We start from the raw sequence: 17,201 nt of genomic DNA on the forward strand, positions 1-17,201 counted from the left end.
AGACTGGGGGAGGAGAGAGAGAGACTGGGGGAGGAGAGGGAGAGAGAGAGAGACTGGGGGAGGAGAGGGAGAGAGAGAGAGAGAGACTGGGGGAGGAGAGGGAGAGAGACTGGGGGAGGAGAGGGAGAGAGACTGGGGGAGGAGAGGGAGAGAGAGAGAGACTGGGGGAGGAGAGGGAGAGAGACTGGGGGAGGAGAGAGAGAGAGAGACTGGGGGAGGAGAGGGAAAGAGAGAGAGACTGGGGGAGGAGAGGGAGAGAGAGAGAGACTGGGGGAGGAGAGAGAGAGACTGGGGGAGGAGAGGGAGAGAGAGAGAGACTGGGGGAGGAGAGAGAGAGAGACTGGGGGAGGAGAGAGAGAGAGACTGGGGGAGGAGAGGGAAAGAGAGAGAGACTGGGGGAGGAGAGGGAGAGAGAGAGAGACTGGGAGAGGGGGAAGAGAGAGCGAGAAAGAGACTAGTGGGGGAGAGAGAGACTGGGGGAATAGAGAGAGATGGGGGGTGTTGGCGAGAAAGACTGGGAGACTGGCGGGGGAGGAAGGGAGACTGGGTGAGGGGAGAGAGAGTGGGTAGACTGGGGCAGGGGGAGAGAGAGAGAGACTCGAGTGGGGGGGAAAGAGAGAAAGAGAGAGGGAGAGACGGGTGGAGAAGAGCGGGGAGAGACGGTGGGAAGGGAGAGGGAGAAACTGAGGTGGGGAGGGAGAGGCTGGGGGGGATGGAGAGGGGGAGGGAGGGGCTGGGGGGGATGGCGAGGGGAATGGAGAGACGGGTCGAGGGGGGAGGGAGAGACTGTGGTGGGGAGAGAGAAAGTGACTGGGGAAGAGAGAGATTGCGGGGAGATTGGTGGAAGAGGGAGCACGAGAGATTGTGGTAGAGAGAGAGAGCAAGAGACGGGGTGGTGCAGGGGGAGAGAGACAGAACGAGAGAGTGGGGATAGGGAGAGAGGTAGAGAGAGCGAATGAGAGACGGCGAGAGAGACACTGGGGAGGAGGAGCGAGAGAAACTCGAGAGAGAGAGAGAGAAGAGCGACTGTGGGAGGCAAGAGAGAGAGAGACTGGCGGGGTGGGGGGTGTTGGAAAGAGAGAGAGAGATTGGGGGGGCATGGCGAGGGGAATGGAGAGATTGGGGTCGAGAGGGGGAGGTAGAGACTGGTGGGGAGAGAGAAAGTGACTGGGGAAGAGAGAGAGAGATTGCGGGGAGATTGGGGGAAGAGAGGGAGCACGAGAGATTGTGGTAGAGAGAGAGAGAGCAAGAGACTGGGGGTGGTGCAGGGGGAGAGAGACAGAACGAGAGAGTGGGGATAGGGAGAGAGGTAGAGAGAGCGAATGAGAGACGGCGAGAGAGACATGGGGAGGAGGAGCGAGAGAAACTCGAGAGAGAGAGCGACTGTGGGAGGCAAGAGAGAGAGACTGGCGGGGTGGGGGGTGTTGGAAAGAGAGAGAGAGATTGGGGGAGGAGGGAGAGAGAATGACTGAGGGTGAGGGTGTCTGGGGCAGGGAAAGAGAGAGAAACTGAGGGTGAGTGGAGAGACTGAGGAAGAGAAAGGCGATCGGAGGGGAGAGAGGGAACTCTGGGAAGATGGATCATGTTCTTCCAACCCCACCCCCTTTACACCCACACCTGATTTCTCAAAGCTTGGTGCGTGTGTCACTATTCACTTCATACCCAATAAACCTGTTAACAATCTGTGAGCCACACACAATGCCCCATCGATGGTGTGGGGGACGGGGGGTAAAATGAGGAACTTGGGCTGGGAGGGAGTGGGGGGCTGTTCAGGATCTTGGGCTGGGGTGCGGGCAGAAACTTGGGCTGGGATGGGGCAGGAAATTGGGCTGATGTGTCAGGAACTTGGGCTGGGATGGAGCAGGAACTTGGGCTGGGAGGTGGGTGCTCTATCCTGTCTGAAGACAGCAGTCAGAATGGCTCGAATTGCACTTTGCAAAGTCACTGAGAACTTGGGTTGGGTGGTTCTAATTATACATTTCAGCAAAACTACTGGGTGTGTCTTGCCCTCCAAGGGGACCAATCAGGTCATGTGATCGTGGAGAGCCAACCAGAGCATTTTGTAGTGCAAATATGCGCATCCCACAAAACCTGTCTTGCCGGTTTAACCCTGGCCAGCTGGATTTCCCAGACCTCGGGAAATCTGGCAGCTCTAGGGCACTGAGGACAGCGTCAGGAAAAGGTAAGTGCCCTTAGAGCACTGCTTGTGGGCAAAGAGGGGCAGGAGTGCATTTCCTGACCTTTCCCCCCACCCCCCCGAAGTTTCCCTGGGGATAGGTTCTCTGCCCCAGTGCCCAATCCAAAGACACTCCCTGATCAGGGATCTGAACCCATGAGCAGCTGCAGGCTCCTTACCTGCATCGGAATGCTCCCTCCCCCACCAATTGGAAGCCAAGCCTTCAATCATTCTGATTTCCAGGCGGGAATCCTATCAGAAAAATGTGCACACTGTGGAGGTAAAACTCTTGATTTACCATCACAAACTTCCCCCAACCCCACCCCCGGCTTGGAAAACTTGGCCCTGTCAATATCGGGGCCTATATCTCTTGTGTTACCATTTAGCTGCACTGTGCCCTCCGACCCCCATAGCCGGCAATCAGTGAAACTGATGAAAACTTGTTTTTTTCATGGTAATACCCATTGAAAGGTAGATCTTGTTGGATTAGGTGTAACTGGATTTTAGCAGCATATTGACTGCTAAGCAGATATAATGGCCCATAAAAATTAATTTTAGTTCTGTGGAATGTCAAGTTTATTCATTTTAATAAAAAATTTAAATATAAAAAGTATATATATTTTTTAAGTTTGTTCATCTTTATTTCGGATTTACCTTTTCCCCTAATCTTTGTTTTGCTCTCTAACATTTTTAAAAGGTTAGAATAAAAGGAGCTCCTTCACTTCCTGGTTCCCTGTCGGTGAGAATTCTGCATTGTGATTGGCTGCTTAGTTAGCTTGTTGACGTCACAGCAGCTCACACTATGGACTTCCCACTGCACTGATCCCAATTGAATGTCAGAAAAGCTGAACTTCTCGCCACAGAGATCATAAGATCTTTATGGGAAGTTTTCTTAGCGGCCAGTGGACAATGCCTTTGCTTCGTTAGGTAGCCAAAGATTAATAATACCCCTTCTGCAAGGTAATTTGCTTATTTAAAATTTATATAGGATTCCCACTACATCATCTGATAATCCAAAAGTTGGAAAATATCAACCATTGAACACACTTGATATAGGTTAAAACTAATGTTCAAATTTACAATTACATAATTTATGGTGACAATCATTATAGGCAGGTACTAAAGAACATAAGTAGTAATATACAATCGGTGTGGGCAGGACCGAGTAAGAGTTTGGGATAATAACATAAGAACATTTTTTTATTTTTCAGAAAGCTGAATGGATGACCACCACTTGTAACCATGCACTTTATGCTATCTGTGATGTATTCACTCAGTACTTTGAAGTACTCAATGATGTCCTTCTAGATGATATATTTGCACAGTTATACTGGTGTGTGCAACAAGGTAAGATTAACAGAGAAAAGCATTTACAAGCGTGCAATTAGTACAGCTTTTGCTATCTTTCCTGTCAAAGTATCCTATTTTAATATAGAATATATGTAGCATTAAGATTTTCTGAGTTTTTATTATAAGAATTGTGCATGACCCCTAATATAATAGAGTATTGTAGATATATATGGGAAACTTGTCTCTTTCAATTTGGAATAACTTGTCTGAACATCTGCACTGCTTATGAATGATTTCTTAGGCTGCAGTTACACTACCCTACTGGTCTGAGACTGATGGCTGTAAAGTGTGAAGCATGTAAGCAAGTTCCAGAGTTGTACCATAAGCTGTGTTTTACCTTCCAGGAGAAAACTCTTTGTCTGTGCTTTGAGTGTCCATTTCACCAGCAGCATTTTTTATGTGTTGGGAAAGTTGGGGAAACAGCATCTGTATTTTCATAACATTAAAGGATGCATTGAGCAACTTAAGTACTTTTTAATCCTGACTTCCCATCAGATTTAAGTTATATGCCATACAGTGTGAAGACCAAAGCAATGAGAGCTGGTCTCCTGCTTTAAATTAAGGGCCTTAATAACTAAAAACTAAATCTAATTAATTAAATACATGGAGATGGCCGGACAGGTGATGTGTTTCTGCTGTTTCATGTGGGAGCTGGTTGACCCCATTGAGGTACATCACGACCACATCTACAGCAAGTATCTGCAGCTCGAGGAACTTCGGCTCCGTGTTGATGAGCTGGAGTCCAAGCTGCAGATGCTACGACACATTAGGGAGAAGGAGAGTTACCTGGACACTGTGTTCCAGGAGGCAGTCACATCCCTTAGATTAATTAATTCAAATTTGGTCCATGGTCAGGGACAGGAGGGTGTGACTACAAGCGAGGCAAGTAAGGGGACCCAGGATGTAGTGATGGAGGAGCCTCGGCCCTTGCTCTTGTCCAACAGGTTCGAGGCTCTTACTCCTCGTGTGGACGAGAGCAGGGACTATAGGGAGGATGAGCAAACTGACCACGGCACCGTGGTACAGGAGGCCATTCAAGTGGGGGGAGTAAAAAGAAACGTTGTAGTGGTAGGGGACAGTATCATTAGGGGGATAGATACGGTTCTCTGCAGCCGAGAGCGTGAGTCCCGAAGGCTGTGTTGCCTGCCCGGTGCCTGGGCTAAGGATATCTCCTCAGGGCTGGAGAGGAACTTGGACTGGGAGGAGGAAGATCCAGTTGTCATGGTTCACATGGGTACCAACGACATAGATAGGACAAAGAAAGAGTTCTGCTGAGAGAGTATAATCAGTTAGGGGCCAAATTAAAAAGTAGAACTGCAAAGGTAATGATCTCTGGGTTACTACCTGAGCCACGAACAAATTTGCATAGGGTAAATAAGATCAGAGAATTAAACACGTGGCTCAAAGACTGGTGTAGAAATGGGTTTTGGTTCGTGCGACACTGGCACCAGTACTGGGGTAAGAGGGAGCTGTTCCATTCGGACGGACTACACTTAGACCATGCTGGGACTCCGGTCCTGGCGAATCAAATAACCAGGGCTGTAGAGAGGGCTTTAAACTAATTGTGGGGGGGGAGAGGATTCAGGTGAGCGAAAATGTAAAAAGTCAAAGAACAAGGAAAAGGCAACAGATCAGGATAGCACTGGGGGAAATAAAAACCAGAGCGTGCAAGTAAGGGTCAGAGTGTATAAACATCAAGGTGAATCAGAAAGTGAGGTCAAAGCCGGAAAAAAATGGTTTTTTAAAAAAAAAAATTTAAAAGCTTTTTATCTGAATGCATGTACCATTCATAACAGAATAGATGAGTTGACGGCACAAATAGATACGAATGATAATCTGATGGCCATTACAGAGACGTGGTTGTAAATGACCAGGACTGGGAACTAAATATTCAGGGGTATTTGACAATTCGGAAGGACAGGCAGAAAGGAAAAGGAGGTGGGGTAGCACTGTTAATAAAGGATAGTATCACTGCATTAGTGAGAAACGATACTGGCTCAGAGGATCAAGATGTTGAACAAGTTTGGGTGGAGATAAGGAATAATAAGAGAGAAAAGTCACTGGTGGGCGTAGTCTATAGGCTCCCGAACAGTAACTACACTGTTGGACTGAGTATAAATCAAGAAATAATGGAGGCTTGTAATAAATGAATGGCAATAATCATGGGCAATTCTAACCTTCATATTGATTGGACCAAGCAAATTGGCCAGGGCAGCCTTGAGGAAGAGTTCATAGAGTGTACCCGGGATCATTTCCTTGAACAGTACGTTGCGGAGAGCAAGCTATCTTAGATCTGTTACTGTGTAATGAGACAGGATTAATAAATGATCTCGTAGTAAAGGATCCTCTTGGAATGAGTGACCATAACATGGTTGAATTTCAAATTCAGTCGGAAGGTGAAAAAGTTGGTTCTCAAACCAGTGTCCTAAGCTTAAATAAAAGAGACTACAAAGTATGAGGGCAGAGTTGGCTAAAGTGGACTGGGAAAATAGATTCAAGTGTAGGACGGTTGATGAGCAGTGGCAGACGTTTAAGGAGATATTTCATAACTCGCAACAAAAATATATCCCAATGGAAAGGAAAGACTAAGAGAAGGAATAACCATCCGTGGCTAACTAAGGAAATAAGAGATGGTATCAAGTTGAAAATAAGGGCATACAATGTGGCCAAGACTAGTGGGAGGCCAGGGGATTGGGAAACTTTCAAAAGCCATCAAAAAACGACTAAAAAAAATGATAGAGGGGGAAAATAGATTGAGAGTAAACTAGCATGAAATATAAAAATAGAGAGTAAGAGTTTCTACAGATACATAAAAAGAAAAAGAGTGGCCAAAGTAAATGTTGGTCCCCTAGAGGATGAGACTGGGGAATTAATAATGGAGAAGAGAGAAATGGCAGAGAAGTTGAATAAATATTTTGCATCGGTCTTCGCGGTAGAAAACACTAAAAACATCCCAATAGTGGATAATCAAGGGAGGGAGAAACTTAATACAATCACTATCACTTATGAAGTAGTACTTGGTAAAATCATGGGACTAAAGACAGACAAGTACCCTGGACCAGATGGCTTATATCCTAGGGTATTAAAAGAGGTGGCTGCAGAGATAGTGGATGCATTGGTTGTAATCTACCAAAATTCCCTGGAATCTGGGGCGGCCCCAGCAGATTTGAAAACCGCAAATGTAACGCCCCTATTTAAAAAAGGAAGCAGACAAAAAGCAGGAAACTGTAGACCAGTTAGCCTAACATCTGTCGTTGGGAAAATGCTGGAGTCCATTATTGAGGAAGCAGTAGCGGGACGTTTGGAAAAGCATAATTCAATCAAGCAGAGTCAACATGGTTTTATGAAAGGGAAACCATGTTTGACAAATTTGCTGGAGTTCTTTGAGGATGTAACAAGCAGGGTGGATAAGAGGGAACCAGTAGATCTGGTGTATTTGGATTTCCAGAAGGCATTCGATAAGATGCCACATAAGGTTACTACACAAGATAAAAGTTCATGGGGTTGGGGTTAATATATTAGCATGGATAGAGGATTGGCTAACTGACAGAAAATAGAGAGTCGTGATAAATGGGTCATTTTCTGATTGGCAAACAGTAACTAGTGGGGTGCCGCAGGGATCGGTGCTGGGTCCTCAACTATTTACAATCTATATTAATGACTTGGATGAAGGGACCGAGTGTAATGTAGCCAAGTTTGCTGATGATACAATGATGGGTGGGAAAGCAAGTTGTGAGGAGGACACAAACATCTGCAAAGTGATATCGACAGGCTAAGTGAGTGGGCAAAAATTTGGCAGATGGAGTATAATGTGGGAAAATGTGATGTTATCCACTTTGGCAGAAAAAATAGAAAAGCAAATTACAATTTAAATGCAGAAAAATTGCAGTGTGTTGCAGTACAGAGAGACCTGGGGGTCCTTGTGCATGAAACACAAAAAGTTTGTATGCAGGTACAGCAAGTAATCAGGAAGGCAAATGGAATGTTGGCCTTTATTGCAAGGGGGATAGAGTATAAAAGCAGAGAAGTCGTGCTACAACTGTTTGGGGTATTGGTAAGGCCACACCTAGAGTACTGCGTACAGTTTTGGTCACCGTATTTGAGGAAGGATATGCTTGCATTGGAGGCTGTTCAGAGAAGGTTCATTAGGTTGATTCCGGAGATGAGGGGGTTGACTTATGAGGATAGGTTGAGTAGTTTGGGCCTATACACATTGGAGTTCAGAAGAATGAGAGGTGATCTTATCGAAACATATAAGATGATGAGGGGGCTCAACAAGGTGGATGCAGAAAGGATATTTCCACTCATAGGGGAAACTAAAACTAGGGGACATAGCCTCAAAATAAGGGGATGCCCATTTAAAACTGAGATGAGGAGGAATTTCTTCTCTGTGGGTTGCAAATCTCTGGAATTCTCTGTCCCAGAGAGCGATGGAGGCTGGGTCATTGAATATATTTAAGGCGGAGAAAGACAGATTTTTGAGCGATAAGGGAATAAAGGGTTATGAGGAGCGGGCAGGGAAGTGGAGCTGAGTCCATGATCAGATCAGCCATCATCATAGGCAATCCCATGGAATCGAGGAAGACTTGCTTCCACTCCTGAAGTGTGTTCTTTGGTGGCTGAACAGTCCAATACGAGAACCATAGACCCTGTCACCAGTGGGACAGACATTCGTCAAGGGAAGGGGTGGGTGGGACTGGTTTGCCGCATGTTCCTTCCGCTGCCTGCGTTTGACCTCTTCGCGCTCTCGGCGTTGAGATTCGAAGAGCTCAACACCCCCCCCGGATGCACCTAGGGCGGTCTTCGGCAATGGACTCCCAGGTGTCAGTGGTGATGTCGCACTTTATCAGGGAGGCTTTGAGGGTGTCCTTGTAACGTTTCCGCTGCCCACCTTTGGCTCGTTTGCCATGAAGGAGTTCCGCATAGAGCATTTGCTTAGGAAGTCTCGTGTCTGGCATGTGAACTATGTGGCCTGCCCAGCGAAGCTGATCGAGTATGGTCAGTGCTTCAATGCTGGGGATGTTAGCCTGGCCAAGGACACTGATGTTGGTGCGCCTGTCCTCCCAGGGGATTTGCAGGATCTTGCGGAGACATTGTTGGTGATATATCTCCAGCGACTTGAGGTGTCTTCTGTACATCGTCCATGTCTCTGATCCATACAGGAGGGCGGGTATTACTACAGCCCTGTAGACCATGAGCTTGGTGGTAGATTTGAGGGGCTAGTCTTCGAACATTCTTTTCCTCAGATGGCCGATGGCTGCACTGGAGGCGATGCTGAATCTCCGCATCAATGTCTGCCTTTGTTGATAAGGGGCTCCCGAGGTATGGGAAATGGTCCACCTTGTCGAGGGCCGTGCCGTATATCTTGATGACTGGGGGGCAGTGCTGTGCAGCAAGGACAGGCTGGTGGAGGACCTTTCTCTTACGGATTTTAAGCGTAAGGCCCATGCTTTCATATGCCTCGGTGAATACATCGACTATATCCTGGAGTTCAGCCTCAGAATGTGCGCAGATGCAGGCATCGTCCGCGTACTGTAGCTCAATGACAGAGGTTGGAGTGATCTTGGACCTGGCCTGGAGGCGGCATCAGGTAAACAGCTTCCCACTGGTTCTGTAGTTTAGTTCCACTCCAGCAGGGAGCTTGTTGACTGAGGTGGAGCGAGCAAAGGGACCCCGCACCGGCCCGCTTCTATCCCGGGCCGAAGGGACCCTGCACCGGCCCACTTCTATCCCGAGCCGAAGGGACCCCGCACCGGCCCACTTCTATCCCGGGCCGAAGGGACCCCGCTTCTATCCCGGGCCGAAGGGACCCCGCACCGGCCCACTTCTATCCCGAGCCGAAGGGACCCCACACCGGCCCACTTCTATCCCGGGCCGAAGGGACCCCGCACCGGCCCGCTTCTATCCCGAGCCGAAGGGACCCCGCACCGGCCCACTTCTATCCCGAGCCGAAGGGACCCCACACCGGCCCACTTCTATCCCAGGCCGAAGGGACCCCGCACCGGCCCACTTCTATCCCGGGCCGAAGGGACCCCGCACCGGCCCACTTCTATCCCGGGCCGAAGGGACCCCGCACCGGCCCACTTCTATCCCAGGCCGAAGGGACCCCGCACCGGCCCACTTCTATCCCGGGCCGAAGGGACCCCGCACCGGCCCGCTTCTATCCCGAGCCGAAGGGACCCCGCACCGGCCCGCTTCTATCCCGAGCCGAAGGGACCCCGCACCGGCCCACTTCTATCCCGAGCCGAAGGGACCCCGCACCGGCCCGCTTCTATCCCGAGCCGAAGGGACCCCGCACCGGCCCACTTCTATCCCGAGCCGAAGGGACCCCGCACCGGCCCGCTTCTATCCCGGGCCGAAGGGACCCCGCACCGGCCCGCTTCTATCCCGAGCCGAAGGGACCCCGCACCGGCCCACTTCTATCCCGAGCCGAAGGGACCCCGCACCGGCCCACTTCTATCCCAGGCCGAAGGGACCCCGCACCGGCCCACTTCTATCCCGGGCCGAAGGGACCCCGCACCGGCCCGCTTCTATCCCGAGCCGAAGGGACCCCGCACCGGCCCGCTTCTATCCCGAGCCGAAGGGACCCCGCACCGGCCCACTTCTATCCCGAGCCGAAGGGACCCCACACCGGCCCGCTTCTATCCCGGGCCGAAGGGACCCCGCACCGGCCCGCTTCTATCCCGAGCCGAAGGGACCCCGCACCGGCCCACTTCTATCCCGAGCCGAAGGGTCCCCGCACCGGCCCGCTTCTATCCCGGGCCAAAAGGACCCCACACTGGCTGCTTCTATCAGATCAGCCCTGATCTTACTGAATGACGGAGCAGGATCGATGGGCCAAATGGCCTACTCCTACTTTTTCTTATGTTCTTATGGAGAGGATCGCATATAACTTGGCTTTCATGCACACAGGAGTTGGATTGATCTGACCTCCAAGTTATAATGCACTTTTATATAGATGCAGACCCATAACTGCTTTGAATTAAAACTAAAGTGGCTGTATAACTGAGACTAAAAGTTCAACTAAAAATAGGTTTGAGAACTGTCCGTCACTTAAAATCAACACCAAAGCAGTTGTTCCTCATAGTGATGGTGTGAAGAAGTTGATCTTCCGTTACTCAAATATCACTTAATTCTGGCTGATCAAAGATTGACATTGCAGTTTATGAAAAAGTTTGGGGCTAGACCTTTGTACCATCTTGGCTGGAGGGAAGGTATATGGTGGCATGTGGTCTTGTAAAGAAATGTTTACGTTAAAGCATGAATTTACACTACAACTGCACAATCAGTCCAGAATGTTATTACTTGCACCAATGCTAAAACAGTAGTGTACATTCAGAGTCAATACCGGACCTCGCTCTGGAGTGAAGCAAAATGAAACTTACTGGAGGAGGATTGCTCTGGTGACAGTAAAACTACTTTGCACCTGTACTATAGCTGTAGTATGAATGCAGCCATACATAAATTGTTAAGTTTCATAATTTTTTTAATCATTCTATTAATAAGTCTTGTTTTTCTCAGATAATGAACAACTAGCTCGTTCTGGTACTAATTGTCTGGAGAATGTTGTCATTCTGAATGGGGAAAAGTTTTTGCCAGAAACGTGGGACAAAACTTGCAACTGCATGTTGGACATCTTCAAGACAACTATTCCTCATGCGTAAGAAACCTCTTAAATAGAAAAAAAAGCTTAACTTTCGTAACCATACATCCTGTGTAATGGGGTTTATATTAATCCTTTAAAATTCAATAATATATTTTCTAAACTACTTTGTATCATTGCTTGAAGGTCCTAGTACATTATAAAGTTACAGTAATGTGTTAATAAAAGAAAATATGCTGGTGCAGTCTTTGAATAGGTAAAACATTAAATGTTTGATTCTACAAATGTAATTTTTTCTCACTGGTTTACTCCCTTTCCCTCTTCTCCTGAATGAATAGACGCCTTGGCTAGGTGTGGTTCCATGGGCACCCATGTCCATTAGCCAGTTAGTGGATATTCATCCTTGAGGTCAACAGTAAGTGTTGGCAGGTGATTCAATCACGGTTGCATTTCAACCAAACCTGATCTTGTCCTCGCCCAACATTGACATCAGTACATTTCAGTAATGATCACTGGATAGAAATCATGAACCAGTTTTCCTGTTCATAACCCAGAGTTGCTGAGACCAATCATTGGACCACTACTAGAAAAAAAGTACTAGGCAAACTAATGGGACTAAAGGTGGACAAGTCCCCTGGACCTGATGGCCTGCATCCTAGGGTCTTAAAAGAAGTGGCTGCAGAGATAGTGGATGCATTGGTTGTAATCTACCAAAATTCCCTGGATTCTGGAGAGGTTGCAGCGGATTGGAAAACTGCAAATGTAACGCCCCTATTTAAGAAAGGAGGGAGACAGAAAGCAGGAAACTACAGACCAGTTAGCCTAACATCTGTCATTGGGAAAATGCTGGAGTCCATTATTAAGCAAGTAGTAGCGGGACATTTAGAAAATTATAATACAGTTAAGCAGAGTCAGCATGGTTTTATGAAAGAGAAATCATGTCTGACAAATTTGCTGGAGTTCTTTGAGGATGTAACGAGCAGGGTGGATAAAGGGGAACCAGTAGATGTCGTTTATTTGGATTTCCAGAAGGCATTTGTTAAGGTGCCACATAAAAGGTTACTGCAAAAGATAAGAGCTCAGGGAATTGGGGATAATATATTAGCATGGATAGAAGATTGGTTAACTAACAGAAAACAGAGAGTCTGGATGAATGGACCATTTTCAGATTGGCAAACTGTAACTAGTGGGGTGCCTCAGGGATTAGTGCTGGGGCCTCAACTATTTACAATCTATATTAATGACAGATGAAGGGACCGAACGTAATGTAGCCAAATTTGCTGACGATACAAAGATAGATGGGAAAGCAAGTTGTGAGGAAGATGCCTGGAATCTGCAAAGGGATATAGATAGGCTAAGTGAGTGGGCAAAAATGTGGCAGATGAAGTATAATGTGGGAAAATTTGAGGTTATCCATTTTGGAAGAATGAAAAAGCAAATTATTATTTAAATGGGGAGAAATTACAAAATGCTGCGGTGCAGAGGGATCTGGGGGTCCTTGTACATGAAACACAAAAAGTTAGCATGCAGGTACAGCAAGTAATTAGGAAAGCAAATGGAATGTTGGCCTTTTTTGCAAGGGGGATGGAGTAATAAAAGTAGAGAAGTCCTGCTACAACTGTGCAGGGCGTTGGTGAGACCACACCTGGAGTACTGCGTACAGTTTTGGTCTCCTTATTTAAGGGGGGATATACTTGCATTGGTGGCAGTTCAGAGAAGGTTCACGCGGTTGATTCCTGAGATAAAGGGGTTGTCTTATGAAGAAAGTTTGGGCCTTTACTCATTGGAGTTTAGAAGAATGAGAGGTGATCTTATTGAAATGTATAAGATTCTGAAGGGGCTTGACAGGGTAGGTGCAGAGAGGATGTTTCCCCTCGTGGGGGAATCTAGAATTAGGTGTTTCAGAAAAAGGGGTCGCCCATTTAAAACGGAAATGAGGAGGAATTTCATCTCTCGGGGTCGTTAATATTTGGAATTCTCTACCCCAGAGAGCTGTGGAGTCCAAGTCATTGAATATATTTAAGGTGGAGATAGACAGATCTTTGAGTGATAAGGGAGTCAAGGGTTATGGGGAGCGGGCGTGAAAGTGGAGTTGAGGCCAAGATCAGATCAGCTATGATCTTATTGAATGGCGGAGCAGGCTCGAGGGGCCAAATGGCCTACTCCTCCTCCTATTTCTTATGCATAGGCTAGGGATTGAACCTGGTATCTTCTTGGCCTGTATAGCTCAGCTACTACTCATTGTATAAAAGATTTATTGTTCCTTACATAAGTTTATAATACAACCCAACTGTGTCAATCGACTTAAATCATGGAGGTAGATTTATAAAGGGCAATATCATGTGAAGTGAGCCAATACAAGAAAAAGAGTTTGCTTTATTGGAATTTGGCAGAATACTGCTGCTCATTGGATTTGATAACTACTGCTTGCAATATGGTCAAATGAGCTCATTGGTTTGTCAGAAATAGGCCATGAAGTCTCACACAGTTGGCATTTGACCTTGTACTGAATTTGCAATGTATACATTGGCCAGGAATTCGTGGTCAGCAGCAAAGCGATGGCGTTCGCTCATGGCCCTGAAGTACGCTTTGTGCAAGGATCTCACAATCACTGTGTTGAGAACTTCGAGTTTTTCGACCTTCAATTTAAATCAATGGAAGTTAATGGGGATCCCCTTGTGCCAACTGCTGTGACATTTTTTTTTTTAGTGAGAGCAAAACAAAGGTTAGGTTCTCACATGGAGAAAAGGCAAACAGACAATAGAGATGGGCAAAGTTTTTAAAAAAAAATTAAAACTTTGTTGAAAAGTTTCTTATTTTTATTAAAATGGACAGATTTCACTCTGCACAAAACTATAATTAGTTTTCCAGGTTCTTAACATTTGTTTAGCAGTAATAACACTGTCAAAACCACAGTGACAACTAATCTCTCTGGGTCTAACTTTTACTGGGGAATTTAACTGTGTACTTACAGCAGAAGAGATTGTGTTTATGTTAGTTTCCCCAATTTGGCTGATTACACAAATTGCCGGCTCTTTGGGGGAAGAGGGCACAGTTGTCATTGACAGACTGCAACTTCAGGATTTCCGCATGGGCCAAATCCCAAAGTTGCAGTCAGTTTCAAAGATGGAATGATCACCGTCATTCTGAATGCAAATTCCAGGCCATTGTACTTCCTGATTTAATCCAAATTGCATAATCTTGAACCTGTAGTACAAAACTGATGAATCCTAGGGTGCTGCACTACGTTAGAGCAGCAACACAGAGTATCATGGCGTGTTGGGACACAGGTCCCCATCTCTGCTTAGCTAGTGCTCTGAGTGGAACTGCAGCTAGAAACCACAGAGCAGCCACTGGGTGTCACCGCACAGGAAGAGGCTGAACCAAAAAGATAATTTCCACCCAAGCTATTCTATTGTGCCTCTTAACTGCCAACTGTGGATATTATTATTGGCCTGCGAGAGCATTGTCCTCCCTCAGATATAGGATGGGTGTGGTATGGAAGAAAATCAGTTGGATGGAGCAGAGGGTGCCTGTATGAGGTTAATATACTTCAAATAAAGCTTTTGAAACCCATTTTCAGTACTTACATTTTGTTTTGTTTTCCCCTTTCTAATCTGGGAATGTTTTTGTAGTGTTCATACTGCTACCTTGGCTGATTAGCTGGCTCACAACCAGCAAATGGCCTACCAAAGCAAAATACTGCAGCTGCTAGAAATACTCAGCGGGTCAGGCAGCATCTGTGGAGAGAGAAACAGAGTTAATGCTTCAGGTCGATGACCTATCGTCAGAACACGAAAGATCCATCGACCTGAAACATTTTCTGTCTCTACAGATGATGCCTAACCCGAGTATTTCCAGCTATATTTATTAAAGTAAATGGCCTACTCCTATTCCTATGATTGTATATAGATTTTTGCGAACCAAAGGTATTAAGGGATATGAGGCAAAGACGGCTATATGGAGTTAGGTCACATATCAGCCATGATCTCATTGAATGGCTGAATAGGCTCGAGGGGCAAAATGGCCTACACCTGTTGCTATATTCCTACGTTATGAGACCTAGGATGATCTTTGTCTGCATGGCTCAATGTCACACCAGTTGGGTGCATTTACCCTCTGAACAGACAATACTGCATGTTATCCCTATAATAGGACATCTCTTTGCTGATCAAAGTTACTGTTTGTAAATAATGTGTTAAGTAATATATATGAAATTTTAGTGGTACTCTGTCTCCAACTCGGTCATACAATTCATTGAATTTGATGGACATGTTAAATGTCCGCAGATCAAATTTGCATTTCACTTGTAGGATTGTAATTTGACAGAAATTACAACATGTCTACAGGCATTAACATTAATGAATTCTGCTGCAGCACAGCATTACAAATATTATTGCATTGTGATTTAGTTGTGAAAATTGGTTTAATTAAACAGATTTAATGTTTTGTATAAATTCTGAATTATAATTTCAAATGATGTACCACTAATTTAAATAGAAATGCTAAAAAAATGAGTTTGTATTGCATGACTTACTGTATGAGGATTATTTTAATAGAATCTATTTATTGTGGTAGCACTGTTTAAAATTACTTTTCAGTTGCAACAGAAATCATGTTGCAGTAATTTGTGTATTTTAGGTTATTATCATGGCGACCCTTACACACTGAAGGTGACTCATTACAAAATGATGCTGGAGAAAAACAGTTGGTATGCATTTCAATATTTCCCCAATTAGCATATTGGCTTCAGCTTCCAAAAGGAATGTAGACCAGTTTAATAAATATCAATGTAGTCTTAAAATCTATCTTTGAATTTTGACAGCTATGTTATGTAAATCAATTTAATTTCACACACTATTTTTATTAATATATTAAATATGGTTCTCTCTCCTCAGGTACAGTCCCCGTCTCCTTCAAATCTGCTGTCATCAACCCTCTCAAAATAAAACCTTGTCCCCCTCTGTCTTTACAAACTACCACCCCCATCTCAAACCTCCCTTTCTCTCCAAAGTCCTTGAACGTGTTGTCACCTCCCAAATCCATGCCCATCTTTCCTAGAACTCCATGTTTGAATCCCTCTAATCACGTTTCCACCCATGCCACAGTACCGAGACGGCTCTTATCAAAGTCGCAAATGACTTCCAATATGACTGTGACAAAAGTAAACTATCCTTCCTCGTCCTTCTCAACTTGTCATAACCTTTGACACGATTGACCTCACCATCCTCCTTCAATGCCTCTCCACTGTCTTCCAGCTGGGTGAGTCTGCACCCGCCTGGTTCCATCCTTACCTCTGCAGGTGTAGTCAGAGAATCACCTGCAATGGCTTCTCTTCCCACTCCCGCACCGTTGCCTCTGGTGCACCTCCACCGTCTCTAAATTGTCAGATTGCTTGTCAGTACTGGATGAGCAGAAATTTCCTCCAACTAAATATTGGGAAGACCGAAGCCATTATCTTGAGTTCCTGCCACAAACTCTGTTTCCTAGCCACCGACTCCATCCCTCTTCCTGGCAAATATCTGAGGCTGAACCAGACAGTTCAGAACTTTGGTATCATATTTGACCACGAGATGAACTTTCGACCACATATCATTGCCATCACTAAACTGTTTATTTCCACCTCCATAACATAGCCTGACTTCGTCTCTGCCTCAGCTCATCTGCTGCTGAAACCCTCATCCATGCGTTTGTTATCACTAGACTTGACTATTCCAACACGCTCCTGGCTGGCCTCCCACATTCTACCCTACGTGAATTAGAGGTGATCCAAGACTCAGCTGCCTGTGTCCTAACTCGTGCCAAGTCACGCTCACCCATCACCCCTGTGCTCGCTGACCTACATTGGCTTCCAGTTAAGTAACGCCTGGATTTCAAAATTCTCATCTTTATTTTCAAATCCCTCCATGGCCTCGCCCCTCCCTATCTCTCTCATCTCCTCCAGCCCCACAAGCGGCCCTCCCCCCCAAGATGTCTGCGCTCCTCTAATTCTGCCGCCTTGAGCATTCCTTATAATCGCTCAACCGTTGGTGACCGTGCCTTCTGTTGCCCCGGCCCCAAGCTCTGGAACTC

General features: G+C 46.2%; 1 protein-coding gene across 3 annotated transcripts in view; it reads left to right on the forward strand.

The window, feature by feature from the left end:
- arfgef1 (ADP-ribosylation factor guanine nucleotide-exchange factor 1 (brefeldin A-inhibited)) overlaps nt 1-17,201 on the forward strand; it is a 375,012-nt gene that overhangs the window by 302,423 nt on the left and 55,388 nt on the right. For all 3 annotated transcript variants that reach the window (XM_070891344.1, XM_070891351.1, XM_070891358.1), the window contains 3 exons: nt 3,388-3,523; nt 11,048-11,186; nt 15,771-15,840. In XM_070891344.1, the coding sequence (XP_070747445.1) occupies nt 3,388-3,523; nt 11,048-11,186; nt 15,771-15,840 (345 nt within the window). The remainder of the gene's footprint in view (nt 1-3,387; nt 3,524-11,047; nt 11,187-15,770; nt 15,841-17,201) is intronic.

This window comes from Pristiophorus japonicus, chromosome 1 (genome assembly GCF_044704955.1).
Source record: "Pristiophorus japonicus isolate sPriJap1 chromosome 1, sPriJap1.hap1, whole genome shotgun sequence".
Classification (NCBI taxonomy): Eukaryota; Metazoa; Chordata; class Chondrichthyes; family Pristiophoridae; genus Pristiophorus; species Pristiophorus japonicus.